Source organism: Labrus bergylta, chromosome 2, assembly GCF_963930695.1.
Source record: "Labrus bergylta chromosome 2, fLabBer1.1, whole genome shotgun sequence".
Lineage (NCBI taxonomy): Eukaryota > Metazoa > Chordata > Actinopteri > Labriformes > Labridae > Labrus > Labrus bergylta.
This window is the reverse complement of record NC_089196.1, coordinates 28,581,454-28,608,008: the sequence shown is the minus strand read 5'-3', so window position 1 is coordinate 28,608,008 and position 26,555 is coordinate 28,581,454. Positions and strand designations below refer to the sequence as shown.

Here is a 26,555-nt window from a genome sequence, read left to right as displayed (position 1 = left end):
TTAATTCTCATCTGGTGATTGAAAATAATCTCCTGTAACCTGTTGTCTTTGTTTAATGTCATTATAACTTATTTACATTTTAAGAGCTTGTTTTGTTTGTGACTTTACATCGAGCTGCTCCGTGTGCAGACAGGTTGGGACAAGATTCCTGACCTGATTTATTTATCCGCCCACACTCAACATTTTTAAATTAAATAGTGGCAAATTTCCATGGCATGTTCTGAGAGTGTAAATAAGTGTTGTAGTCAAAACCAGACTAAACAAGACCGAGACATACCCGAGACCAGAGTGCTCTGAGAACAAGTCAAGACCAGGACAATAGCAGGGCAGGACCAAGACATAAATATCACAGAAAAATCATCATCCTGTTTGAAGGAGGTGTGTCACTCACTTAGACAAGCAAATTACAAATTAATATTTGTTGTTCTAGAAAAGGGGTGTGTTCCTTGACATGAAGGTCATGCCATGGAAAAATAGCCAATCAGTGGTGGTCTTGATTTAAAATTCAGAGTCCACCCAGTTCAAGGCCAAGTAAAAATTATTTTGATTCCGAGATGAAACCTTCAAAAAGTGGTCTTGAGACCAAGGCTGATTTGGAGTACTGCACTAATCTAACCCCTTTTCTAGCATAGGAACTACCACCTTGAACCTTGATCGCCTGCTTGGAGGACTACAGCCTCCATACATGGGGGCGCTCACTAACCACTATGCTACCAGCATCCCAGAACATCTCCCTTTAAAGAACGACTCGGTGGAGCTGAGTGTTTACAGAGGCTTTATTTATAAAGAGTCATGGAGAAACAGATCACCGGACTGTTAGGAGACGACACAGGGAGACGGGAAACTTCTGACACAAGCAGTTCATTAAAAGGCTTCTCATTTAAAAAAAACATAAAATAATGTCACAGATATACAGTAAAAATACGTTTTAAAGAGTAGAATTATTCAGTTTCAGATATAAAGGTTTTTGGTTTAAATATTGAACGACTCTTTCAGAACAGCGGAGCCGTCTCCAGAGCTCGGACTCGAGCAGCGAAAACCAGAACTCTCTTCTCCACCTCAGCGTTGATCTGATCCTTTGACGCTCGCGGGTTGTCTTTGATGAACTGTGAGATTCCCAGGATGCATTCTCTCTGAGGAGACACACAAAGAGGCTCAGTATACGTTCTAAAAAGTACTTCTCAGATGTTTTAATAGATCAAATTAAATTATCACATTTCATGAACAATCCAGAAAGCCCAGCATGCACTGTTCGGTTTCAGGATTACGACCTTATTTTGAGTTGTACCACATTTTTAAAGTCGGGCTGAAGATAGCTTGATTGCACATCATTAGTCTTGCAGTGTTTGCTGAGTCGAGCTAATCTGTGCTGTTGTGCAGATCGTGTGTGTGAAAGGAAAGCGCGAGTGTTTTTGCCAGTGTGGGCAGGATATTTGAACCATGAGACAACGTAAATCAACCGTCTGTTGGAGTTTTTTTTATAGATAATTGTGAATCTTCCGTCCTGATTTAACGTGTACAGCACAGCTCACTCGACCTGTGTGAGCTCACAGGTCGTGCCCAGCAATCAGGTCATACGCTGCACATAAATCGTGAGCTTTAGTTGTGAGTCATAAACGATTCATTCACACAGTGTGAGCTGACACACAACCACGACTTTTCTACAATCCTACAGTGTATGCCGGGTTTTAAAAGATTAAGTTGGAGATGCTTTTGAAAAATGGAGAGAGGTTAGAACACAGAAAGGTTTACAGACCGATGCAGAGCTGGATAAACACTGAAGCTTCAGTGTCCACCACATGGTGACCTGCGTGAACATCGACTCTAGAGAGGAGGGGGGGGACAGCTCTACAATGTTTTTAAATCAGACTGCAGTACCCATTTTAAACTCTAGGGGGTCAGAGTTATACATTGCTCCTTTATATTACGGTTTGTCTGTCAGTCTCTAGTTTTAATTTGATCAGTAATTATTTTGAAGAACTTGAACCTATCTGGTAAACAAAGTAGACGGGTAAACGTTCTGCAGATAAAATCAGTGCGTTTCCTTCCCACTACGCGCTCACAGCAGGCAGCACTCAGGTACCTTGTAGGCGTCTACTTCGTCCTGTCCCGTGATCCGGTTCAGCAGCTCTTTGGCCACCTTAATGCCCGTCACTGCGGCCAAAATCGTCCTGTCCTCTTCAGTCTGTGAGTTCAACCAGCGCAGAAGCGCCATCTGCAGGAAGACAACATTCATTTTAGTAAATTACACAGATTGATGATCCTTCTCTTCATCAAGTCATGTTTTTTCTTGTTCTTGTTTTCCCTAACTATCTACCATCTTCTTATAAAGCCTCCTTTTCGATCCGGTCTTAGTATCAGATCCACTTTGAGTGTCGAGACCTCCAACTTCATCTTCTTTAAATTATAAACTGAGTCTGTTTCCAGCTACAGATATCTTGGTATTAACAAGTCTCTCTCTTTTACACCTCACATTCAGCAGCTGGTAAAAAGGTTAAAGCTGAAAACAATCCGGCCTTCATTTGAATATAAGAACAGACTGGTTGCTGGTACTTTATGTCTGTACTGGACTACGGTGATGTGTTAGACATACACGCCTGAGGTCTGAGATTCAGATCTCATTTTAGACCTTCACTGTTTGTTATGAACTTCTTGTCCACACGTAGACTTAAACACTGGTGTGTTCTGATCAAGAAGTCTATTTTAGGTCTGCTTCCTTCATACCTTCTGACCTTCATCAGTCAGTAAAGACTTACAATCTTCGATCCCTTTTAACCTTTTCTTGTTGTCTGTCCTGAAAGTCAGATCTGAACTGGGGGAAAATGCAGTTAAGTTTAAGTTTTCTTCTCCCTTCTACAATTCACTCAGCAGACACTTTTATCAACGCACATCAGAGAGTAAGAACAACACAATCGAGGATGTAGAAAAGAGGAAACAATGTCAGGAAGTGCAAACAAACAGCTCTAAAACATCTCCTTTTAACTGCAAAGAGCTACCAAGAACATTTTAAAACTGAATATGCTTTTAGAGGATTTTAAATGATCACTTTAACATCACTTCCTGATGTGTTTATGGAGATCTTGATGGACATTTGCTGTTTAAATTTGTTATTTGAGTCTTTTAAAGTCTAAAAATGTATTTTATATGTCTGTATGTCTGGCTGCTCGTCTAGACCAGGAAACCTAAAACACTTAAAACACTTTTAGCTTCTAGACATTATTTGACACTGTCTCATTACATCTGAAAAACACAACACTTAGACTACTAATGTTCCAGAAATACATTTTTTACAACAGATAAACATTGAAAACATCATGACCTGCGTTGTTTTTAACACTTCATAAATGTTATAAATGTTTTTACCTGCTGAAATAACTCCGCGTTGCTCATCTCTCCTGAGTTCAGTAAACTCGACATGACGGAGAAACGGAAACCGGAAGAATAACCGACAAATTATAAAAAACTAAGATTACTTTTGAAGAAATATAAATCTTATAAACTCATGTGCGGCTGAGAGTTTCAGCTAAATTGGCTATTTTCACAGAAATATCGAGATACTATAAGAGATGATTCTGTCGGGTCGAGGATGTCAACAGTCTCACTTCCTGTTTACGTTCATTCTTCTTCGCTGGTGTCTTCTCGGCAGAGACCGCTGCTGCCTCCTATCGGTCACAGCAAGTACAAACTTTACCAAGTGAAAGCAAGTCCTAAGAAAGATATTAAATAGAAGTTTAAGTAGATAAATCACATAATAAATACACTCTGTTATTAGCAAACGAGCTATTAAGATTTCACTTCCGTAGAAGTGTGTGAAATAAAATTAAATATTATCAGTAGAAACATTCATTTTCAAAGTGAAACTACTTGGTCTGTTTTGAGTTACTTAACAGGTAAAATTTCTTAAAGGTGCAGAGGGACTCTGCAGATCCAATGGAGTTTGGTACTTCCTTCCACCACCGGGGGGCGACAGAGGAGAAGAGTCTAGCTAGAAAGTTATTTTTTTTTTGTTAAAATTAACTACTTTTAGTAAAATGTATGTTTGTTAAACTCTGATCTGTAAAGTAGAAAGTTATTTCAGCTGTCAAAAAAATCTAGAGTCATCGTACTTTTTCTTTGCTCAATGAGATCTTTGAAGTTTGTGCACGTCATCATGAGTTAATTCTCTTTTTCATCAATAAAAACTCAAACATATTGTTAGACGGAGATGAGATTTATTTTTGTGAAGTCTTTATAGTTTTATGTGATGATGTAGATTATTTGAGTTTAGGCTAATTTATATTTATATTTAGTACTTTGCATACAATTACAAAAGTCACTGTTTGACATGATGCACTTTGCCTTTAAGGTTGCTCATGGTTACGGTTTCCAGAGTGATATATAAAAGGAGTGAAGTGATGCATCACTGTCGTCGTCGTTCAGTCTGGGTATGTCATGCTATAGGATAGACATTAAAGTATTCCAGACACAGAAGAAGTTGTCCCTGTGTCCTTGCTTACCCACACCTGATGGTATATTTAATTAAGTCTACTGAGAGTATAGTTAACAGCAAGACAACCAAGAGTTAAACTTCACCCCAAGAAACACAGTTACTGATTTATTTCAGATCTCAGTGATTTTTGTGGTAAGCGCGTCAGACGATGTACGAGGCCCAACGTCAGCGTCTCAGCGGCGTCATTGTTACAGAAAGTCGCTACAGAAGTGTTGTCCACATCACTTTGTTTATTATCACCATCAAGTCAAATTCATTCATTTCAGAAGTCTAAACAGTCAAAGTGATGCTGTATTACATCGGTTTTATAACACTTAAAACATGCTTCTTTTATGTTAATCACATCAGTTTCTCCGTAATCTCAACGCAGCGTCTCATAACCAGTGAGCAAGTCTTTGGGAGGTATTTGTTGGTATACTTCAGGGTCCCGTGATGTCACACAGGTGTGAGGTCAGCTCTTCTCTGCAGGTTTGGAGAAGGATCCCAGCTGTTTGGTGTTGACGTCCTTCAGCTGCTCCAGCTGCCTCTGCCCTCGTCGGTACAGATACTCGATGTGCATCACGTCCGACTTCTTGATGCGAGAGTTCTCTTTGAACTCGTCGCGGATTCGGGGGATGAAGCCCGGTTTGTCCTGGCCGGCCCGCAGGAACTGCCGGTACAGAGACAGGACCTGCTTCTGTAGCTTACTGTGACGAGCCATCGCACAAACTCGCCCACAACAGACCAGAGACCCTTCTTCTTAAACGGACTTAAACAGACACCAGGAAGCTGTGCCGGGAGCAGAGTATTTTCAACTGCAGTTCCCTTAATGTCCACTAGATGCAAAAGGAGTCTCTCCGTTCTGTATTTAAGTGAATTTGAAAACCCCAAACATCTCTCTAAAAATACAAAGTTTTAACTCAACAGGCCGAGCTCATAGGAGCTCACTGTTCCTCTGAAGGCCGACTGAAGAATAAAAACCTGCCCTGAAGGTTCAATGAATCCTGAAGGAGTCTAGATAGTAAGACTGAACACAGAGGACCCTAAACGCACCACAGTGCTCCACTTTGCCTCCTGAGTTTCGTTGTACTTTGATCTTACAAAAAGCTGAAACAACTCATGTCAGGCCGACTGAAGGAGCTCTGATTGGCTGAGAAGTCTCCTGAGGTTTTCAGGTGTTGAGTGGACTGAGGGAGGATCTGATGTCTGTCTGTCTGTCTGTCGGAGGAAAGACACACTGAATTAACATGATGTGACAACAACCATCACACAAAAATGACAAAATACTGGACGTGACCTGGAAGTGACTGTCAAAACAAATTAATTGACCCCTCACTCCGTCACTTCCATTTCTGTCAAGATTCTGTCGTTTGATAATTTGTTGAGGAAATCGATTGCACATTTTTAGAGTTTATTTAGTTTTGTCCTTGGTCAAGGGTTTTGCTTTTGTAGTTTCATTTAGAAAATGTTAAAATATTATCCAATATGTTTATTTGTCTCAAGATTTGCAAAAGTGTTTCACACTTTTTAAAATTGGTTTGCACTTCCCAGCCACCGTAGAAACTCGTGTGATCAAACGTGACTTTAGAAGAAAAACAAATACACAATTTAGACAATGTGCATGAGTCTGCCTTCTTTTTAAAGTAATGAAACACAAATAATGACCTAATGATCCAGCTTTGGAGCCTAGCACTTCTCTTTTCGTTGCTGTGGTATCGAAACTGGTTTCTTCTTCTTTAGTATTTATAGTGTCGTAAAGAAGTTTAGTGTCCTGACAACCGTCGATAGGAGTAAAAGTATATGAAAAACTGATGCTGTCAGTCACCTGATAGCGTTTAAAAAGACAGTGAAACAACATAAACTCCTGTAATGTTTGTTGATAAATCATGGTTATCTCACCTGTGTGACACGGTGAGTTTTCAAACTGTTCGCTGTTTGTTTTTATCAAAAGATAATTAATTATGATAAATGTTAAATAAGTGCTGCATGCTGACTTACTTTAAAAAGCAGTGTTAGCTGATTTAAACAGCCTCTGGTTGACCTTACTTCACGTTACGACACCACTGAACACATCGGACTACAAAAAAATGCCACTTCCTGTAATAGATTTCAAAATAAAATGCATTCATTTTCTTCTTGGTGTTTTCTGCCTGTTTGCAAACAACGTTTTTGTGAATTACCGCCACCAGCTGGTATGGAGGGTGGATCAGGAACTTACGCCTGCATTAACTTTTTAAGCCTACAAAAAAGAAAATAATAAATAAATTCTCCTTTTCAAATGTGTCCTCTGTACAAATAAAACATATGAAGACGTAAAAAAACGAAAGCACTTGTTCATAGAATTTCTTTGTAGAGAAAATGGACGATCTGTACTGTCAGTGTGTTCAGGTCTATGGTTCAGGTCCTTCGTAGCATATCCACTGACTGTAAATAGTCCGTATCCCCAAAAATGCTTTTTCTATTGAAAACCACAAACCGGAAAAGTGTGTGCACTTCCGGCTCAGCCGGTCGGTGTCAAATGTCAAAACAAAGCAGAAAGCTCCGAGTGTCCGAATGTAAAGCTAACCCGGTTTATAATCACAGAGAGGTTCGTGATTTAATTTAATTTATTCTTTTCTCCGATTATTCGAGTATTAAGTCAAACTTGTTTCCTTTTGGGAGGTTAAATAAAAACATTTAATAATAAAATAAAAACGTTTTTTGTTGCGCTAAGGTTAGCTCCTCTGTTTTAAAGACTTTATCTCATTAAGTGACATGTTCAGCTCTCTCTCTCTAGATATTTATTAAGTCTAAAAACAAAAAACATAAATGAGGTTTGTTGACCTTTTCACAGCATTAATGTAACATTACATCACAGGAAGTACATAAAGGCTTAAGAAGAAATAATAATATTTAATGGACATTTCTGGTGAAATCACATGACGAGTGTTTAACTATTTGATAGTTTTTTTTACCAGTGAGTTTTAATATCTGCTTATTAATCAAACTCTGAAGAGTTTTTAAATTTAAATTGTTAAACCACAACAAGTGAAACAAATCTCCATTTTGGGGCTTTTTGTACAATAAACGTAAAATCACCTCTTCAACCATATTTGCTCCCCTGATTTGAAAATCACCCTTACTACAGAGTCTGGATGTGACTTTGATTTTGCTCTGAACATTAATTACAATATTTTTTAATAATATATTTTTTATTAAATTCCATAAATATTAGAATTTATAAAAAGTGACTGTTGAATTTGTAGTCGTTCTGAAGGTGTAACGACGTAAACTGATATTTATTAACGTCTTAGCAGTGATTTATATGTCTCAGCTTTTAACCCAGCTTTACAGATGTGTGGTCTCCGTGTTTCTGTGTTTTCTTTACCTTGCAGAAATGGAGGTGTCGGAGGAGGAGCGGAGGCAGGTGGAGGAGCAGGTGGAGAAGATGATGAGCGGTCAGGGGTCGGAGGTCACCTTGTGTGACGTGGGCCTGGATCAGAGCAAACCTGCAACTCTGAGGAAGAACGTCACCTACATCGTCGCTGCTGTGATCTTCAACGACAAGGTCACCTGTCCTCATTCACCTCTCCTCACTCACCTTTACTGAATCACCTGTCCTCACTCACCTTTACTGAATCACCTCTCCTCACTCACCTGTCCTCCCTCACCTGTCCTCACTCAACGGTCCTCACTCACCTTTCTTCCCTCACCTGTCCTCACTCACCTCTCCTCACTCACCTGTCCTCACTCACCTGTCCTCACTCACCTCTCCTCCCTCATCTGTCCTCCCTCACCTGTCCTCACTCAACGGTCCTCACTCACCTTTCTTCCCTCACCTGTCCTCACTCACCTGTCCTCACTCACCTGTCCTCACTCACCTCTCCTCCCTCACCTGTCCTCCCTCACCTGTCCTCACTCACCTCTCCTCACTCACCTGTCCTCATTAACCTGTCCTCATTCACCTGTCCTCACTCACCTGTCCTCCCTCACCTGTCCTCCCTCACCTGTCCTCACTCACCTCTCCTCACTCACCTGTCCTCATTCACCTGTCCTCATTCACCTCTCCTCACTCACCTCTCCTCACTCACCTGTCCTCATTCACCTGTCCTCATTCACCTCTCCTCACTCACCTCTCCTCACTCACCTGTCCTCATTCACCTGTCCTCACTCACCTCTCCTCCCTCACCTGTCCTCACTCACCTGTCCTCACTCACCTGTCCTCACTCACCTGTCCTCACTCACCTGTCCTCACTCACCTCTCCTCCCTCACTTCTCCTCCCTCACCTGTCCTCACTCACCTCTCCTCCCTCACCTGTCCTTCCTCACCTGTCCTCACTCACCTCTCCTCCCTCACCTGTCCTCACTCACCTGTCCTCATTCACCTCTCCTCCCTCACCTGTCCTCACTCACCTGTCCTCCCTCACCTGTCCTCACTCACCTGTCCTCACTCACCTGTCCCTTTTAGATTTAGCACCGGGGTTAAGACAACTTTGACTGGTATTTCTTTAATCTGACGGTTCTGTCAGTTTAAAAAAAATGCAATAATGAAGGAAATGAATGTAAACATTATTTTCCAACCTTTCTTTTTCATTTCTTGCTGTAGCCTCAAAGGTTATAAACGTTACAGTCGACAAGTGAACAATGCTATGTAGCCTAGGCCTTTTTCAATTTCTGCTATCCAATAAGAACAGTGTTGGGGAGGCGTCAAGACTTGTTAATCACCTGGAAACGGCCATCAGCTAAATTGTAAATGTGTGTGTCTTCTACCAGGAGGAGGTGCTGATGGTGCAGGAGGCGAAGCAGGACTGTTATAAGCAGTGGTACCTGCCTGCAGGGAGGATGGAGGTGGGAGAGAGCCTGGTGGAGGCGCTGATGAGGGAGGTGAGACATGAGTGAGCACTTTTCAGACATGAAATTCTGGAAATTTGTAGAACATTTCAGGAGCGGCTGCCCCCTGAAATCTTCCTCGGCTTCACCTCCACACACAGCGAGAGATTTTCACCGTCAGACCGGACATCAACACTACGTGTAACTGGATGTATTCCCAGTATGAAAGAGAGAGTGGGGAAAGAACATACTGGGAAGCAGGGAAGAGAATGGAGCTGCTTCATCAAGTGCATGAAGATCAAATGAATGATATATAACCGCCATCGCTCACCGCCTGCTCACTCGAGATGTTCAACGCTTGATCCAAAGGCAGCTGGACTGGTTGAAGATCTTGAAGACGTTTCACCTCTCCATCGAAAGGCTTCTTCAGTTCTAAACTTTCTGGTTTCTCACATCGCTCACCCCGACTTCTTACAGATATTTTAAGAGAGGGCTGATTGGAAAAAGTTTGGATGAAGTCAGGGTGATCGTTTGTGATCACACATGCAGTTTGGTGCATGTGTGAAGAGATTAATCTAATACACACACACACACACACACACACACACACACACACTCACCTGTCCAGACTTACAGCTCCGTTTGTCTGCAGGTGAAGGAGGAGGCGGGCTTTGATTGTGAGCCGATCACTTTGCTGCTGATCCAGGAGCAGGGACCACAGTGGATCCGCTTCATCTTCCTGGCCAGAGTCACAGGTCAGAGGTCAAACATTCACTCACATGTTTGTTCCTCTTTGTCTCTAAACTTAATCAGAACCTGAAACTGTCTGATGATAACATTAAAACCAAGTCTGACCTCCAAACCGGTCGAATGTTCACTCAAGTATTTCAACGTTTGTGTTAACTTGTATTTAGTTATATTCTACCTCAATGTGTTGAATAAATTAACAGGCTGTTTTTCTGTGTGTGTGTGTGTGAGTGTGTGTGTGTGTGTGTGTGTGTGTGTGTTAGGTGGGACTTTAAAGAATCTGTCAGCAGCAGATCAGGAGTCTCTTCAGGCGTCCTGGTGGGACAGACAGTCGGCTCTCTCTCTGAGAGGACGAGACATCCTCCGACTCATCGACTGCGGACTCAAGTAGGACATTAAAAAACTTTTCACCCTTTGATTCTGCCTGAGAGCTGTAACGATGCTCTGCAGTCACCCTGCCTTTGTACTTATACATTAAATATGAGGTGTAAGATGTAAGGTGTCACTTTTCCTACAAAAACCGATCCCCCTTTAGTTTTTGTTACAGTTTTCTATTTGTTCATAATTTCATGGGAACAAATCAGACTCTTCTTAAATGAACATGGTGTGGATTCTTCTGTTTGCATAGAGAGAGAATGGAGATGAATACTTTATCTGTCTCGGGCCTCTGTGCTGCTTTCAGGTACCGTCGGGATCCATGGCACCCAGTCACCTTACCGATGGACATGAGCTGCCGCCACGTGGTGCAGAAGTTGGTGCTGGTCTATACGAACAATGACGACATCTGGGTCCTGGTCATTAAAGGTAACTGAATGTTCATCAGATAAAAAACTCGGTTCTTAAGTTCTTAAGGTCTTTGGTGTGTTTGCACTGCAGCAGAGTTTCCATCAACTTTTTAAGGAGACTCCAGTTACGGCTAGAATAAACGATTCTGTGCTTATCTCTGTGTGTTTACATCTTATCAGATCATCTAAGTACACACCTGTCCCTCCTTCCTCTCTGTCCCTGCAGCCCCGGCGCTCCACCTCCCCACAGCGGCGGCAGTAAAGACCCACGCGGTGACCTGGGCGGCCAACATGGTGGTGCAGGAAGCCATGCCCAAAGCGTACTACGACCACGACGTCAACACGCTGGGCGCTTTCAGCCTGCAGCACAACGGCCGGCAGCACGGGAAGACTGACGGCGTGTGCTTTAACACGCTGGTGGCTCTGGTGCCCGACCACGTCCAGCGCAACGAGGACGGAGAGAAGGTGGAGTGGAAGGGGACGGAGCGGCCTCCACCTGTAGAGAACTCTCGATACATCTGGTGTGAAGTCCGGAAAAAAACACTGAAAGAGAAATTGTTGAAAATGACCAAAAACATGTCGATCTTACCCGTCCACAGCCTCTACTGACCAAATAATACTGCTGCGGTGCTCGCCTTTACAGACGTATTGTGAAAAGAAACAGGCTAACTGTGGGCTTTTATTGTGAAATAAATTATTTATCATTCAGAGTTGAAAGAGTTAACATGTGAACACAGAGCAATAAACCTAAATGTTTATGTTTGACTTTAAAGTTTCACATCTTTTCTGAGTTTTAAAATGCTTTAAAAGATAATTTAAACATTTTAACTTGGTGTACAAAGAATAATTATAGAAACAGGATGACCAAAGGTCACGATTTCTGTTCCCCAAACTGTACGAGGCAATTGTCAGACACGACCTCAGAGCTCACACTGTACGAGTGAAATCAGGACGGAGCCGTTTAACTGAACCACTTCTCTTGCCCGCTTCCATCGCTGCAACACCTGTTGACCTGATAACTGCTCTCATATCTGGCAAACCGAGGGGCGTCCAAAACGGCCGTGTAGGGGGTCGCCTTAAAACTGCCTACCTTCTCTGGTCTAAACAAATCCAGAGCATTCAGGAGCAGAATCTAAAGTTAGAAGGAGGACATACTGACTGCTGCATTGTTGTCAGAGAAGCCAGCACTTCAACATAGCATGTTTCCTTAATGTCTGATCAGATAGTAAAGACACTTTATCATCTCACTCACTACACATCTTACATGCTGCTCCTTTAAACGGTATTCCTGGCAGTTTGGAGAATTTATTGAAGCACTTTAGACCACAACAAGCAGAGTATTCAAACCTTTTTATTCTCCATACATTCAAAATATAATTACAGAATTTTAAGTGTCTCAAACATTTTGTTGAAAGTTGTTTTTGCAGTGAGAGAATTGGAATTGATTCATCCTGATACTCTTAGTTTCATGATCTGCTGCCATTTCTTAATTCTTGCAAACAGACAGCTGGTGCACCTCTGCAGTTCTTCAGTGAGTTACTGGAAGTTCTGTTGAGTTCAGTACTTGGGCCCCCTTTAGCAAGGCTTCGAGGCACTGAACCCAGTACTCCTTCTAGCAGCTCTGAAACCTCCACATTAATGCACGTCTACAGGTCCTGTTTGTGTGTGATAAGCGTGTCTCTAAAATAAGAGAGTGGAAACCAGAATTTCCCCTCGAGGATTAATAAAGTATGTAAATAAAATTGATTCTCCCCGGTTCAGTTTAAACTCAACAGAATCAAAGGAAGTTCAGATAGTGAACACCAAGATATTTGTTTTCCAACAAGACACTTTATTGCTCCAAACATTAGGATGACACAGTTTCTTCGTTCGTCTGTTCAGCTGGTTTCTCTGTCTTTGCCTTCTTCACGTAGCTCTCGTTCAGGTTCTTCAGGTGTTTGGTTCGGTTCTCCAGACGCACCAGCCACTCCCCCCTCAGCCTGAAAACACACAGAGGGGAAGGTCGTCCTTATGGTTACTGGTTTTAAATGAAGGTGATCTGAGCTGACCCGACTGCTTGGGGGGCAAACGGGGCCAGCGTTCATTTGTTGACGCATCGGTGATGTTGTAGTACTCAAAATCGGTCTTTGTCTAAGGATCAGTCTCGAGACCACTTTTTGAAGGTCTCGGTCTCATGTCGTCACTGTGATTAGGAGGAAAACGCTTCTTTCTAAAACAAACAAATAATATTTATTAATTCATAATTCAATTTTTTTATCCCCTCGATTGCGGCCACAACCTTCCCGGTGTTACAGTCTGAGTGAGTGACACGCCCCCGGCATTTTTATGGTCTTGGTCTCGGTCTTGACTCGGTCTCAGAGCACTCTGGTCTCGGGTAAGTCTTGGTCTCGATTAGTGTGGTCTTGACTTCAACACTACGCACTGATGATACACTGTGTTTTATACGTGTAGATCACGTCGTATTTTTAGTAAAAGTTCAGATCGTTCAGAGGCTTTGGGTAGAATTTGTGTGAATGTGGTTGATGGTCACGGCGAGGGTGAGAGCAGCACTCAGCTCATATGTAGTGTTGAATGTGCTGCTGAGTTCAGTCAGATCTGGTATCTGGATGTGACAGCTGGGGAGTTATCACTGTCACATCAGCGCTTCTCTTCACTTCTTTATTTCACCATCGATCAAATACGCACCTTCACCGTGTGTGTGTGTAACCTAACGCTCACTGTCAGCTGTCCTCACTATCTCTTGAACACCTTCCTGTCGTGTTTTCTGGATTATTCCATTTGTTCTCTCAGCTGCTGACAATCCACCTGACCTCGACAAAGACAGACACAAAGACAGACATGAGGACAGGCTGACACAAAGAGGGACACAAAGAGACAGAAGACACATAAACATCACACAAAAATGAAGGACATTTTATTGTTTGGCATTGGCAGAGAAGCTTTGGCAAGTTTTTCATGGCCGCTACCCACATACTCAGCTCTGCTGCTTTTCCCACAAATGCATGTTCCTTACAAATGTGGTCCACTTTTTGTGCGATGTTTGTATATGGTGCCATTTTAGCCTGTTTTAGATAGTACAGCTGAAGAGAGAGAGGAGAGAGTGGGGGGTGACATACAGCAAAAGGTGAGGTGGGATTTGTACCCATGACCACTGCGAGGAGGACTATATCCTCTGTACATGGGGACGCGCAAGATAACTGCTAGGCTACCCGGCGACCCATTAAAATCTATTTCTTTTCTGAGCTTTTCTTTGAACAGGACAGCTGAAGAGAAAGGAAATGTTGGGAGGAGAGAGTAAGGAATGACATGCAGCAAAGAGCTGAAGTTGGATTTGACCCCCCCCGGCTGCTGTGAGAAGCGCTATAGCCTCTGTACAGGAGGTGAGTGACAGAACCGCTAGGCCATCGGCGTCCCCATTAGAACCAGTTTTAAAGCTAAATGGTAACCAGTGTAAGGTCAGAAAGAACTGCAGCACTTCTGCTGGAACAGTTTTAAAGCAGTTTGGAGTAACTGTGTCCTTTGAATGATTTCCTTATTTGATTATTTTACTTAATAAAATAACTAAAGTCTCATTTGGACTTTCGCCGTATCTCTCTGGGAGGATTTTAACATCGCAGAAGTTGCAGATTGCATCGAGGTGTCGAGCATCTTTGCAGCTCACACGTTAAGTGTTCTGTATTTAGACCAATAAGTAAGGATGTATTTTAAGTCCCGACTAAAATGGAAACTTTGCATCGATGAAATGTTAAGAATTTAATGCCGTCTCCCCGCTGGCTGCAGAAGTCCTGATGTTATCATTAAGAGCAGAATATCTTCTAATTTGAGCCTGTGTGTATCCGTGGCTGCAGCGTGTGTGTCAGCCGGCCTCCATCAGTCATCGCTCTGTGATTATCACCTCTGCTCTCTGCAACATGTTTTTCCAGCCTCTAGCCGGGTCACACATAACGGACACAATTAGCAGGGACTAGAACTGGGGTTAGAGGCGAAGGGGGGGAGGGGAGGGGGGCGGATAGCTGCAGAGTCGGGGGCACGGGGTAACAGATAGCTGGAGGATTAGGAGATACACGGTATTGATAGGGTGGGGATTAGGGGTACAGAGTAATGGATAGCAGGGGGATTAGGTGTGGTGGGCTGAAGAGGGGCTTTGAGGTTAAGGGGGATAGAGGAGAAGAAGAGTGGGGTTAGGAGGGATACGGCTAATAGCTGATGTAACGTTAAGAGGTGAAGGTTTAATAAGAGGTTGTATAGGCTTCTACTGTATATGCCTTAAATGGCTTCAGTCCAGACTATCTCCCATTCAAAATGTGTAACAAGTTCCAGGACAGTCTGACCCTGAGATCTTCCTGAGTTGCCCTTTCACACACGTCCCCTCGCAGCGTCAGATTCCCGCTGGCAAGACCTCAAAAGAGACTGCTATGTGTGATAGATAAATCCAAAAGACCACTAAACACGAGGGAAAGAACAGTCTGAGGAGCATTGAAGAGTATAACTAGTGCATCGAATATGCAGTCACAAGCAGTGGTGTAGTGGTGCCTGAAGAAATGGGTGTCCTCTTATTTTTCCCCAAATGGATTTTTTAAGTGTCCCATCCAGCGAAGGATAAACAGCCTGTGTTACTAACAGCTAGACTCATCTAGCATGTTTAGTCAGTGCATACGAGTACGGAGGGTCATCCCTTCAACATCCTGCAGCATCCGACTCAATGTGGTCAAATTGTTAATGGTATAACTCAGAGGAGATTTAGAAGTGTTTATACCCTATTGAGACTCAGTAAAGCTGTGTATAAACTCTGCACTACACCACTGGTCACAAGACACAAACATCATCGCTGGCGCATTTACAGTTTTTCTGAATATTTCCTGCTGAGTTCACACATCGACTGAACCCCCTACTTCAAAGTCTGGGTGAAAAATGTATCGGTTTATGCACAAATGTTTTGTGCGTGTGTGAACAGGCTATGTTAGAGAAACTGTGTCTTATTCTGTCTTCCTAATTCCCAGCACTGAGTCTGGTTCTGCAAAAGTTTCCTGCCTGTTTAAAAGAAGACTTTTGTCATGACTTTACACTCTTTAAAAAAAGGATTTGAAAAGCGCACAAATTATAAATCTTCTGCTGGGAACACATGTTCAACACAATCCTTCTTAGTTGTTGGGATATTTCCATAAAAAGTATTAAAGCATTAAAGTAATCTTGGAGCGCTGGTGGTCACAGAGGGAAATTCAGAGGATTATCAAAGTGAGTAAAATCTGGGGGTAATTTATTTTTTATTTTTTTACCAATCCATCAAGAAGATGTTGAAATATTTTAGTCCAGTTGTGCTCTCTGTCAGATTTAGTATTGATAGACTAATTATAAGATGCTCTTTCCTCTTCTTCTGAAGTCGGCTGTGGTTCAGTGGTAGAGTCGGTCGTCTCTCAACCAGAGGGTCGAGGGTTTGATCCCCACCTCCAGAAGCTACATGTCTGATGTGTCCTTCCCCGAGTCACTCCCGCTGCTTCGTCTGCAGTGTATGACTGTGTTTGAATGGATGAGTTACAGTGTGTGAATGTGTAGGTGTGACCTGCAGTGTAAAAAGTGCTTTGAGTAGTCAGAAGACCAGAAAAGATGTAGACAAGCTCAAGTCCATTAAATTACCATTTCAAAGCTGTCCAGATTATAAATCTCTGGACTAGTGATGATCCAGCCTATAGTGTGTGTGGTGAGTTCAGGTTTCAGTTGGACAGACGTTCCAGCTCATTAGTCATCATCATTACTGAGACCTTTAACAAACACACTGTCTGAGAGGGTGGAGTGTGTGCGCCATGTCCTCCGACTCGCTGAGAGACGAGGGGCTGTTGTAATGAGATGATCTGTTTTTAGATGCGTCTATTAGCCAGACGGTCACATGTCGACCACGACTGGGACTACATTCATGCTGAGTTTTGGTGGAAGGTAACATGGTACTCTAGTTCTTCTTTCCAGACAATAAAACTGATCGTATCTACTCAAGCGATCATCGAGGAGCAACTCTCATTTACAGAGGCAATAAAGAGACAGACAACACGGCATTAAAGGAAGCAGAACACAGATACAGGGACAGACAAACCGGGGGATTACATTTAAGACAATTATAAGGGATAATTTAATTTAGGATTGTGAGAAAAAGACTACAAAAAATTGGACGGGGATACACTTTTTTGGGTGATCTGGCCCTCCCCACAACCACCTCCGTCCTCATTCATACACGACCTGATCCGACCTCCACCTCAGCAGTGAGGAAGTGTGGACAACAGGGACGTGAGGAACACAAAGGAAAAATCCTTCCTGCATATTATCCCATATGCTCTTCTGTAAAGCATCTCGAGATAACACTTGTTATGAATTAGCGCTTTACAAATAATGATTGATTGATTGACTTCGGGATGATGTTGTATCTTGTTCCAGGAATAAAGTGCAGAATAAGAAAAGCCGATTTCCCAAACCTCAAAGAACTGGTCAGAGGAACGTGTCTGATAACGTCAAACTGAGACATGAGGTTCTGTATATGACGGTCATTATTTTTCTGAGAGAGGACCACCCGACCTTATTACACAAAATGAAGGGATGTATATAATAGGTGTCAATGGCCCGTTTTCACAGCTGCACTTCATCATTTCAGGAGGACTGCCCCTGAAATCCTCCAGATCTGAATGAGAATGTTTCATGTTTCATGTATCATGTTCATGATATTAACTAAAGAGAGGAGAACAGAAAACATTATACAGTCGTTTAATTACGCGCACAGAGATCGTTGTCACATGCAGACAGTCTACGGTTGTGCATGAATCACAGGGAATAAAGGTCACCACCTCCTCCCATTAGGTCCAGGTGACTTTCTTCAGAAACAAAACGAGGAGGCTGGCAGGAGAAACTCCGGGTGAAGTCTGAGTGAAAAATTCATCTGTTTACATTCACACATGCAGATCACCCTGAAAACTTCCCGAGTTTTGTGCAGGTGTGAAAACACTCACTGATAAAATCTTGAAGATTTATTGAAGTGTAAAACATGATGATGATGATGATGGTGTTACTTACTTCTTCAGTGCGCTCTTGTTCCTCCTCTGCCCCTCGCTCTCAACATGCTGACACTCAGAGTCGATCCTCTTCTCCCAGAACGTCTTGATGTGATTTCTGTCATGGATCAGAGCCAGATTCATCTGCAACAACAAAACATCCATAGAATACGAAGTATTTGATTAAAAAGTAACACCAATTTGTTTCACTGCCCTCTGCTGGTCAAAGTCTTTCACACCTGTAAACAGTGATGTCACAGCGCACTGACCACTCCCCCAAACATCTTCAGCCTCTTAAAGTCACAAACAATCAAAAAGGAAAAGAGGTACCAAAAAAATATCCTTAAACATAGAAAATATATGTGGTACCGAAATGACAAAATGAGTGCAGGGCTGAACGTCCTGCATGCTAAATTTCCCTGAAAAAAATCACAAGTTGTTCTCAAAGCAATAAAAGAAAAAGTTATTATTTCCAGGGAAGGAACAAGCAATGAACAAACAAGACTAACGAGACAGATGAAGACAATCGAGGCAATCACAACGGAGGGAAACCGAACAAAGGGAGGCAAGAAAGACGGGGACAAGAGCTACAAAATAAAACAGGAAACACTAAAGACTAAACTTGGAAATAAAGCATAAAAAAATACACACAAGAGAACAAGTAACACAAAGGAAGAAAGGGACAACATGACACAGGAAATTAAATCAAACACTGAAATAAACAAAACACAAAACTAAACCAGAAACTCAACACAGCAGCTATAAGGAATGAAATAAAGAACAATAGTTAAAGACCTCTTCTATTACAGTAAAACAAACCATAACCAGATGAAATGAATCCACACAGCTGCTTTAGATTCATCAAAGAGAACTGGGTCCAACACATGACGATAAACTTTAATGCAGTTTAAATATGTTTAATGTTTACAGCTGTATGTAAAGACAGCAGAGATGCAAAAGAAGATAAAAATAAATATTTTAACTTCACTCTTGAGTATTATCAAATAAACTGATTTTTAAAATGTCTAAGACCGTAAACTCAAACAGATAAAATGTAAATTAACACATAAGTATTTTAGATTTAACTAAAGAACAAAAACACAAACCTTGGTTCAGTCCGTCAGCCTCTCTCTCTCTCTGTGTGGTGCTCTCTGGTTCTCTCTCGTCCATCTCTCTCTCCCCACACTGTACTGGTTTTTAACTGGACTGCAGGGACACAAAGGGCGAGCGAGAGAGAGAGAGAGGGTGATGGGGAGGATGGAGGAAGAGATCAGAGGTGTGAATTCAATCTATTTTTAGTTTCAGCTTTTTTATTAGTAGACTTGATTAAACTCTCGCTTCTGATTGGTTGATGAAGCAAAACCCTGTCGAGGTTGTCTCTGACCACTGCAGAGACGAAGTGGCAGTTTTTCTTCTACGCTGCGGACACGATTACCACTTATTGATTATAGATGCACAGACATTCAGATCACTGAGATGTTTTGCAGTCGGCACAGCATGAAGGTCATGAACGTCTAGTGTCGATAAAATGTTTGTTTGCAAGTAAAACAGTGTGCGGGAGTTTATCCTTAAAGGAAGAATGTGCGACTTTTTGATCCAGTAGATGTCGCCCTTGAGCACTAAACCAAAACAAACTGCTGTTTGGCCACACCTCCGCTTTTCTGAAGCCTCCGCTCTCCTCCAGAGACACACCTCCAACCCCTCTCCACTCGAGTTCACATGAAGGAGTTATGAATTAGAACGCACCATAATCAAACACCATTAAGCGCAAGCGGTCGGACAAAATTGTCCCTTTGTTCGAGCTGCAATCACCTGTGGCCTGCATTGTTGTGTTAGCATGCTAATGTTAGCGCCTTTTAGTTAGCTCGTAGCTTCATATTGCACATAAATTGACACAGAATGACCGAGATCTAAAAACTCTTACTAACATCCAAATAATCAATAAGCTTAACCGTTAATGTTAAGTTAAGAGTTATACTTAAAGACTGTGGTACCACAATTTTTATTTTTTAAACTTTTACAGTGTTCTAACTTTTATGCTAAAACCAAAGGAAGCAAAAAGCAGCTTCAAAATTATCGTGTCTCTCTTTCAGATAACTAATGCAAACAAAGGCGTTGGCTCACCAGCTGCTCGGCTCAACCACTGTATATATACGGTTTATAATAAAAAGGAGAGCGCATCTCCGTCTCCTTCTGTTGTTCTACAGTGAAGCCAAATCACCCTCCCAACAGGCACCAACATATTCCACTGATGTTGCAATTTGGAGCCAAGAGATGTGCTGCTGAAACTGTGGAGCTGGGGCGGCTGTGGCTCAGTGGGTAGAGTCGGTCATCTCTCAACCAGAAGGCCGGGGGTTCGAGCCCGAGCTCCTGCAGCAACATGTCCGATGTGTCCTTGGGGAAGACACTTAACGCCAAGTTGCTCCTGCTGCTTTGTCAGAGACGTATGAATGTGATTAGTAACTTCTGATGGTCACTTTACAGCAGCCTCTACCATCAGTGTGTGAATGTGTACGTGTGACCTGCACTGTAAAAACACTTTGAGTAGTTAGGAGACTAGAAATGTGCTTTACAAGCTCAAGTTCATTTACCAAAATCAAAAAGTGAGACATGAGGTGTGAGAAAGAATGAGGGCGGGGCACGAAGTCACAAAGGTGGAAAACAAAGCTTCACATGGCAGTCAGCAAAAAAGGAAAAGATGAATGAAAACAAAAATGAATGAAGTGCATGAGCTAACACGAATAAAACAATCAGGGTTGTTTGTCGTCTGCTATGATGCTATTTAATCTGTTTATAGATACGTTTAGATTTTACTTCTATGAAAGCAGAGAGAGCGACGCCTTGAAAATGATCCAACACAGTTAATGTAAAGTTCACGATTATATAACTCTAGAAAAAAACCCCACCAAAGGTCTTTACTGACAAATGATCTGTGTTTACGATGATGTCATCCCAAAGTGTGCGTGTGTGTGTGTGTGTGTGTGTGTGCGAGAGTGTGTGTGGACACAGAAAGTGATCTGCTTAAACGATGATGTCATGGACTTCAGACGACATTTTATAAGCGTATGTGTGTGTGTGTGTGTGTGTGTGTGTGTGTGTGTGTGTGTGTGTCAGTTGGGTGATAACACATGTTTGATATTTCAATCCTCTGGGGCTGAGATACGATGCTGCCCGGACTGTAACACACACACACACACACACACACACACACACACACACACACACACACACACACACACACACACTGGGTGTTGTACCAATATAAACAGGCTGTTATAATTCCAACATGCCAGCATCACACGGCTGTCGCTATGTGACACCGGCATCCTGAACGTCGGGAAGTCTGACAAAAGTATAAATCCATCCTACTCGTACGTCTGTTGCTAGCAGCTCGTTAGCTTAGCTCGTAGACTGTATAAAAAGTGAAAAAGATGGACTACATGACAGCGCCCCAAAAGTGAAGCCAAAATAGTTGGAACGCCCCCTGCTGATAGCTCATAAGCTCCGCCTCCTCAATGTTAATGAATGGGACATGGGTCAAACTATAAAATCAAAATGCATGTCAAATATTTTTTTCTGTCATTATAGTTAGTTCTTTTCATGTCGTGTAATTAATGTCTAAGTGCTCATGTTTTCTGAGATGTTTTTAATATAACAAATGGGGGAGTGGGCAGCGCCTGATTATCAGAGTAGATTCAAGATTCAAGATTTTTCTTTGTCACATGCTCATACAGATGTGCAGTGAAATGTAAAGACTGTCCCGCAAGGCCGTGCAATAAACACTCAAATTACTAATACACATATATACAGTAAATATAATGTAAAATTTAAAAAGAAATATTTGAATATACAAAATATAGAATAATGTAAACAGTGTAAAGTGTCAGTGTGTAAAGTGCAATGTGCAGATTGGAATGTGTGCTGTGTGTGCATCATGTAGTCACAGTTCTGTTTTGTTTTTCACTGAGGAGAGTGAAGTTAACAGTCCGGACAGCCTGAAGAAAGAAGCTCTTCCTGAGTCTTTTTGTGTTTGCCTTGATGTTTTCGAAGGCGCCTGCCAGAGACCTCTGCTCAACGTCCTCCATTGTTGCTCTTTGTTGAAGTCACAGTGTCACTTAAAAGGCCGTCACATTTTGCGACCTACTTTCCTCGGCCAACGAAGGATACATCTGGTGCATCCTGTGCAGCTCATCATATCCTGAGATTCATTGTGTGTAATTCAAACAAGCTGGCAGAATCAGAAGCAGCCGAGTAAAACACTTTTAAATGTAAGTAACTGATTTCAAATCAATCGAATAGCCAACAATACTGAAGAGCAACAAAGGGGTCTTTGAAACTTCAAATTATCTTTAAAGTAGCAGGTACAGTAAAGTGATGTTCGTGATGTCATTTCCAGTGCGACTGCTGAGAATGCTAGGCGACAGCGCTTACAAACAACATGGTAAGGGCGGGGACAGCTGATGAGGCAAACAAGGAATCCTCCGTAGACCAGACGTCTTCTTCTAGTTCAGCCTGAGCGGGCTACAAGGGACGCAAACACTGGGTCTTCCAAGGATGCTCCACCTGAAATGAGACACTTTTTGTTGGACCAGTTTGCATCTCTGAAGCCTGAAAGTTTCCTCACATAAAAACATGTCAGTTCCTGAAAATGGAAGTGAATTTATTATCCTGCATAATTAAGCTTCTCATTATTTTAGCCTCTACCAAAACATGCAAACGGTTAAAAACTCTGTAGGAGGAACAGTGGGACTGCTTGTGTTAGAGGGACAGCAGTTATCTGTCTGTCTGTCTGTATGAAACACTTCCAGATATCAGCGTGTCGAGCTGACTGGATTAACAGCAGAACGAGAGGGATCTGTGGCTGCTATAAAACATTCAGACAAATCTGTTTGTGTGTTAGTGATAACGATACATGAGACAACAATGTTAAAACAATGTGACACAGCGATATAATAGTGTCTGATGGAGAATTATCAGCTGAGTCAGCGGCTAACCTCAGCTTTACAGAGTGTAGGAGCCATATTTAGGGGGCTAATAAAGTGAGACAAACAAGTTGCACTTTTGGATTCAGGTGATTCACTTTATAGGTAGGAACTTTCATTCAGGTGTCAGATGTTGCCAGACGGAGGAGCACAAACAGTCATTTGACCGCTACACCATAGCCCTACTAAATGCCCTGAAACACCAAGGAGGTCGCGGCCGTCGGCCCTAGTTGGCCCGTCGGTGAGCGGTGGTCGCCCCAGTTTTTGCAGTGTGTCTCCATCGCTACCCGTCCGCCTGTTTTTGGCCGATTCGACATGTTGAATCGACGTCTGTGAGAGGAATCTCTCTGACTGGCTGTTCAGAGGTTTCATTTCTCGCCAGCTCTCGACACAGTCTCAGAGCATGCCGCTGTAGTATCCATGCTTTCACCCATTAGTGCGGTTTCTCATTATTTGTCGCCTCTTCTTTTCTTTTTCCACTAAAAGACTCAGGGCTGACAACGCCAGCGCCATTTTCAACTTTTTTTATCAGACATTATTCTCCATTAGAAGTACCTGGAATACGAATGGTGAGCGACAGCGGTGTGAAAATGGTCTTCTCGTATCATGACAATGAGCTACCGCCACCTGCTGGCATGGAGAGTTATTTCCTTTCACGCATGCGCAGAACGTACGTGGCTGTAGTCTTTGCAGCCAATTTTTTGGACGTGAAGCGACATGAGGCAACAACACAGGTGGCCTTCGTTGCAACTAGTTCTTTGCCGTCTGCTTGGTGAATTTTTAAATGTGAGCTCGCGTCACGTCATATCTTAACTTTTTCTCACCATTTTTTAAACATGAACTTGCTGTCTATTTTAAATGATGTGTCTTTTTGAATTAATGTGCTCTTTCTTACGAAGAGCAATTTTTTTGGGGGGGGGATTAGAATGTGAAGAAAATAACCATTTTTTTTTCTTTTTTCTGTCTGCATTTAATCTGGATTGAGAGCAGTATTTAAAGTGAAACTTTGGGTGAAGTTACAGTGCATTTATATTTCAAGACAATACCTTTTTACAGAAACGTTGTGACAGATTTGTATGTTTTTTTCATGTCAAATTAAAATGAACATCAGCGCTGAATTTTTTTTTATGTTGTTCTCTACATCCGGAAATAACTTTGGATTAATTTAGCAGACTTCCATGAATGCCAGCTTTGATATTGAGGTGCCAGAAGCATTTTCCGCACAACCAAAACCGAAATCCAATTACACCTTTGAAGGTGTTACATAAGCACCCTCCAACTTGTGTCAGATCACATACCCTGTTTGCCTGAGTGACAAGACCTTTGTGTGTGTGCTTACAGATGCGTGGGTGAGGGATGTGTGCTGCATGCCCTGTGTACTTGTTTTAGTGCCTGTGCTTGTTGTGTGCCACAAATTTAACCCTCTTAATGTGATTTCCTTCTGTGGTGTTTGGTCCCCGAGACTGACAGCTCTCTGACAGAGTGAGTGGCGAGGAGGTCAGGGGTCTTCTCCACAGCTCTGTCACCTATGGGCTCAGTTGGAGAATGGCCACCCTTGGCTTGTCAGCATTGTGACAAAGCGGTGTCTTCATGAGGAAAAATCTCCCTAGGGGCGTAAATCTCAGAGGAGCCGGGGCGGAGGGTCTGCAGTGGTTATCAGGGAAACTGACAAGACACACATTCTCATTTATTTCAGCTCTCGTCTTGAGTGAATCTTTGTATTGTTTCAGCCCTACAACAACCCACAAACCAACCCAATGAAGCAGATAAAACCCCACCTACAAAGTCAAAACCAAGTGATTTTAACAAGACATGAAAATGACTAAACAGGACTAAATCGACTAGACAACACACTCCCTGACTGAGAGGCACGTCACTGCAGTCCCAACTCCAAAAGCCTCCACTCCTCCTGAACTCAGCACTGGGCTTTTTAACACTGAGGCCAGGTGTACCTCACCTGGGCAGAGCTGAAGTCAACAGAAGATCAACATGTCCACGTTCAGTGAAAATAAAGAGAACATGTGAAGCAATATAAGCGCGTTCAAACTCCACATAGAACCATTAAAATATGATTACATCCTGATGTAAAGTTAAACTTTCTGATGGAAACAGCTGAAAGAAATAATCAGACAGTGCAGGATTTAGAAACCAGGGACACAGCTCGGCTCACAGGTTTTTTTTGTCTGTGTAGCAGCGTCCTCATGTGGACAAACAGCAGAGCTACACCAGACTGCTGCTGACCTTTGACCTGACAGAGCTGAATCACAAACTGTTACAGCCTCCATCAAATCCATCTAACAGAATAGAAAAAACACAATCCATTTACAAAATAAAGTACTCTGCGTATGGATCATGGAGGACATAGCATTCCCCTTTTCTACCTTTTCAACGCTCCGTTTTGGTGTGTGTGTCTCTTTAAATGCAATGAGCCCCCCCTGAATTTTCCCGGTAGACATCACTCGTCTGTAGCGAGAATAAAAATGGTGGACCTGCACAAAAGTTTTGTTCTATGCTGGGGGTGGACTTCATGGGTGGAGATACCAGAGGAGGGGAGTGGATTTTTTTTTTTACCAGAATCCCACTGTGACATCACAAGGAGAGCAAATCTGAAGCAGAGCATTTTTTTCTGTGTTGTCAGACCACAAACAAAGGACTGGATGGGTTTATTTCACATGTTGTGGGTCAGTAGACACTCAGGTTACCCAAATATATGTTCAAAAACACTGTAGAAGTGGATTTTTCATAATATGTCCCCTTTAAATCTCATCTGATAAGAATCTAAAATCTGGATTTCTAAAAGTGAATAATAAGAAGGAAAAACACACCAGTGTATATTAAAAACATGCAGCCTGCTTCTGAGTTTCCTGCAGCTACTGTTAGTTACACTATAGTTTGAAGCTAAAGACGCCATCATAAAGCTGTGCATGTATTTAAAGGTGGTGAGCACACGTGTTGTTCAGGTCTTTACATTGTGTTGACTGTAAATGTCATGCAGATATTTTTAGATGAACAGAAAACAGGATCATTCACAGCTGTTTGGATTTTTCTTCCTGAAACAAATAAACACAAAAAATTACGAGAATGATTATTTAGGTTAATAAAAAAAATTCAAAAGTCAGACCATCTGAATTTTTTTTTTCTGCTTGTAAAACCAAAAACATCACAAACCCAGCTTGATTTTCTGTTTATCCCACAAATCACATCATATCATACCATATCGTATTGTATCATATCCTAAAGTGTTGTACTACTATTCCATTAAACATTTTTTTCTACGTTTAACTTAACTGCATTTGTCTGATAAATTCCTCTACATATTGTTATTTTTTTAAATGTTACCAATGATCCATCGATAATCATAATCTATTGTCCTGCACAGTAAGAACATTTACTTTAATACTTAAGAATATTTTTTAATGCTTCTGTACAGACTTTCACTTCCAACAAGGTATTTTTCACTCTGGAGTATTCTAACTTACACGTCTGTTTTACACATCATTGATCCATTGCCGGTGATAAAGAATAAAACTAAATCTTTGTGAGTTTGCTCTCCACCTGATCAGAATGAAACTTCAAAAATCAAGTGTGACTCCATTAAATCTGTGAGCACAAAAACATGAGATATTTTGTGTTATGATATAAGAAACGATAACAAGAAAACGTGTGAGCTGAATACATGCTTTGGTGTAAGAGGGAGGGGGCATCATATGACACACAGACACACACAGCAGGG

The 26,555-nt window shown here is 42.0% G+C and overlaps 3 protein-coding genes across 9 annotated transcripts; 1 reads left to right on the top strand and 2 right to left on the bottom strand.

The window, feature by feature from the left end:
• Positions 1-4,699: 4,699 nt before the first annotated feature.
• sdhaf1 (succinate dehydrogenase complex assembly factor 1) lies at positions 4,700-6,789 on the bottom strand. Of its 7 annotated transcripts, none has more exons than XM_065950927.1 (2): positions 6,467-6,789; positions 4,700-5,686 (listed from the first exon to the last, which is right to left on the bottom strand). In XM_065950927.1, the coding sequence occupies exon 2, from the start codon at positions 5,187-5,189 to the stop codon at positions 4,941-4,943; it is 249 nt and encodes an 82-aa protein (XP_065806999.1). In that variant the 5' UTR covers positions 5,190-5,686; positions 6,467-6,789; the 3' UTR covers positions 4,700-4,940. The 7 variants fall into 7 exon arrangements, with proteins under 7 accessions (XP_065806999.1, XP_020498906.1, XP_065807034.1 ...); XM_020643250.3 differs by having other exon boundaries at positions 4,700-5,678; XM_065950962.1 differs by having other exon boundaries at positions 4,700-5,674.
• A 182-nt stretch (positions 6,790-6,971) lies between these two features.
• nudt18 (nudix (nucleoside diphosphate linked moiety X)-type motif 18) lies at positions 6,972-11,574 on the top strand. Its single transcript, XM_020643243.3, has 7 exons — positions 6,972-7,055; positions 7,843-8,015; positions 9,221-9,331; positions 9,930-10,032; positions 10,288-10,411; positions 10,707-10,828; positions 11,036-11,574. The coding sequence occupies exons 2-7, from the start codon at positions 7,845-7,847 to the stop codon at positions 11,416-11,418; spliced, it is 1,014 nt and encodes a 337-aa protein (XP_020498899.1). The 5' UTR covers positions 6,972-7,055; positions 7,843-7,844; the 3' UTR covers positions 11,419-11,574.
• A 570-nt stretch (positions 11,575-12,144) lies between these two features.
• fam240a (family with sequence similarity 240 member A) lies at positions 12,145-19,093 on the bottom strand. Its single transcript, XM_020643249.3, has 3 exons — positions 18,947-19,093; positions 17,863-17,984; positions 12,145-12,788 (listed from the first exon to the last, which is right to left on the bottom strand). The coding sequence occupies exons 2-3, from the start codon at positions 17,982-17,984 to the stop codon at positions 12,656-12,658; spliced, it is 255 nt and encodes an 84-aa protein (XP_020498905.1). The 5' UTR covers positions 18,947-19,093; the 3' UTR covers positions 12,145-12,655.
• Between the last annotated feature and the right edge of the window lie 7,462 nt (positions 19,094-26,555).

Excerpts from the sequence above, each read along its gene's own strand:
- sdhaf1 (XM_065950927.1), bottom strand. The coding sequence starts at position 5,189 with ATGGCTCGTCACAGTAAGCTACAGAAGCAGGTCCTGTCTCTGTACCGG.
- nudt18 (XM_020643243.3), top strand. The coding sequence starts at position 7,845 with ATGGAGGTGTCGGAGGAGGAGCGGAGGCAGGTGGAGGAGCAGGTGGAG. Across the intron at positions 9,332-9,929 it reads TGGAGGCGCTGATGAGGGAG|GTGAAGGAGGAGGCGGGCTT; the intron begins GTGAGACATGAG and ends GTTTGTCTGCAG. Across the intron at positions 10,033-10,287 it reads CTTCCTGGCCAGAGTCACAG|GTGGGACTTTAAAGAATCTG; the intron begins GTCAGAGGTCAA and ends TGTGTGTGTTAG.
- fam240a (XM_020643249.3), bottom strand. The coding sequence starts at position 17,984 with ATGAATCTGGCTCTGATCCATGACAGAAATCACATCAAGACGTTCTGG. Across the intron at positions 12,789-17,862 it reads AACAAGAGCGCACTGAAGAA|GCTGAGGGGGGAGTGGCTGG; the intron begins GTAAGTAACACC and ends GTGTGTTTTCAG.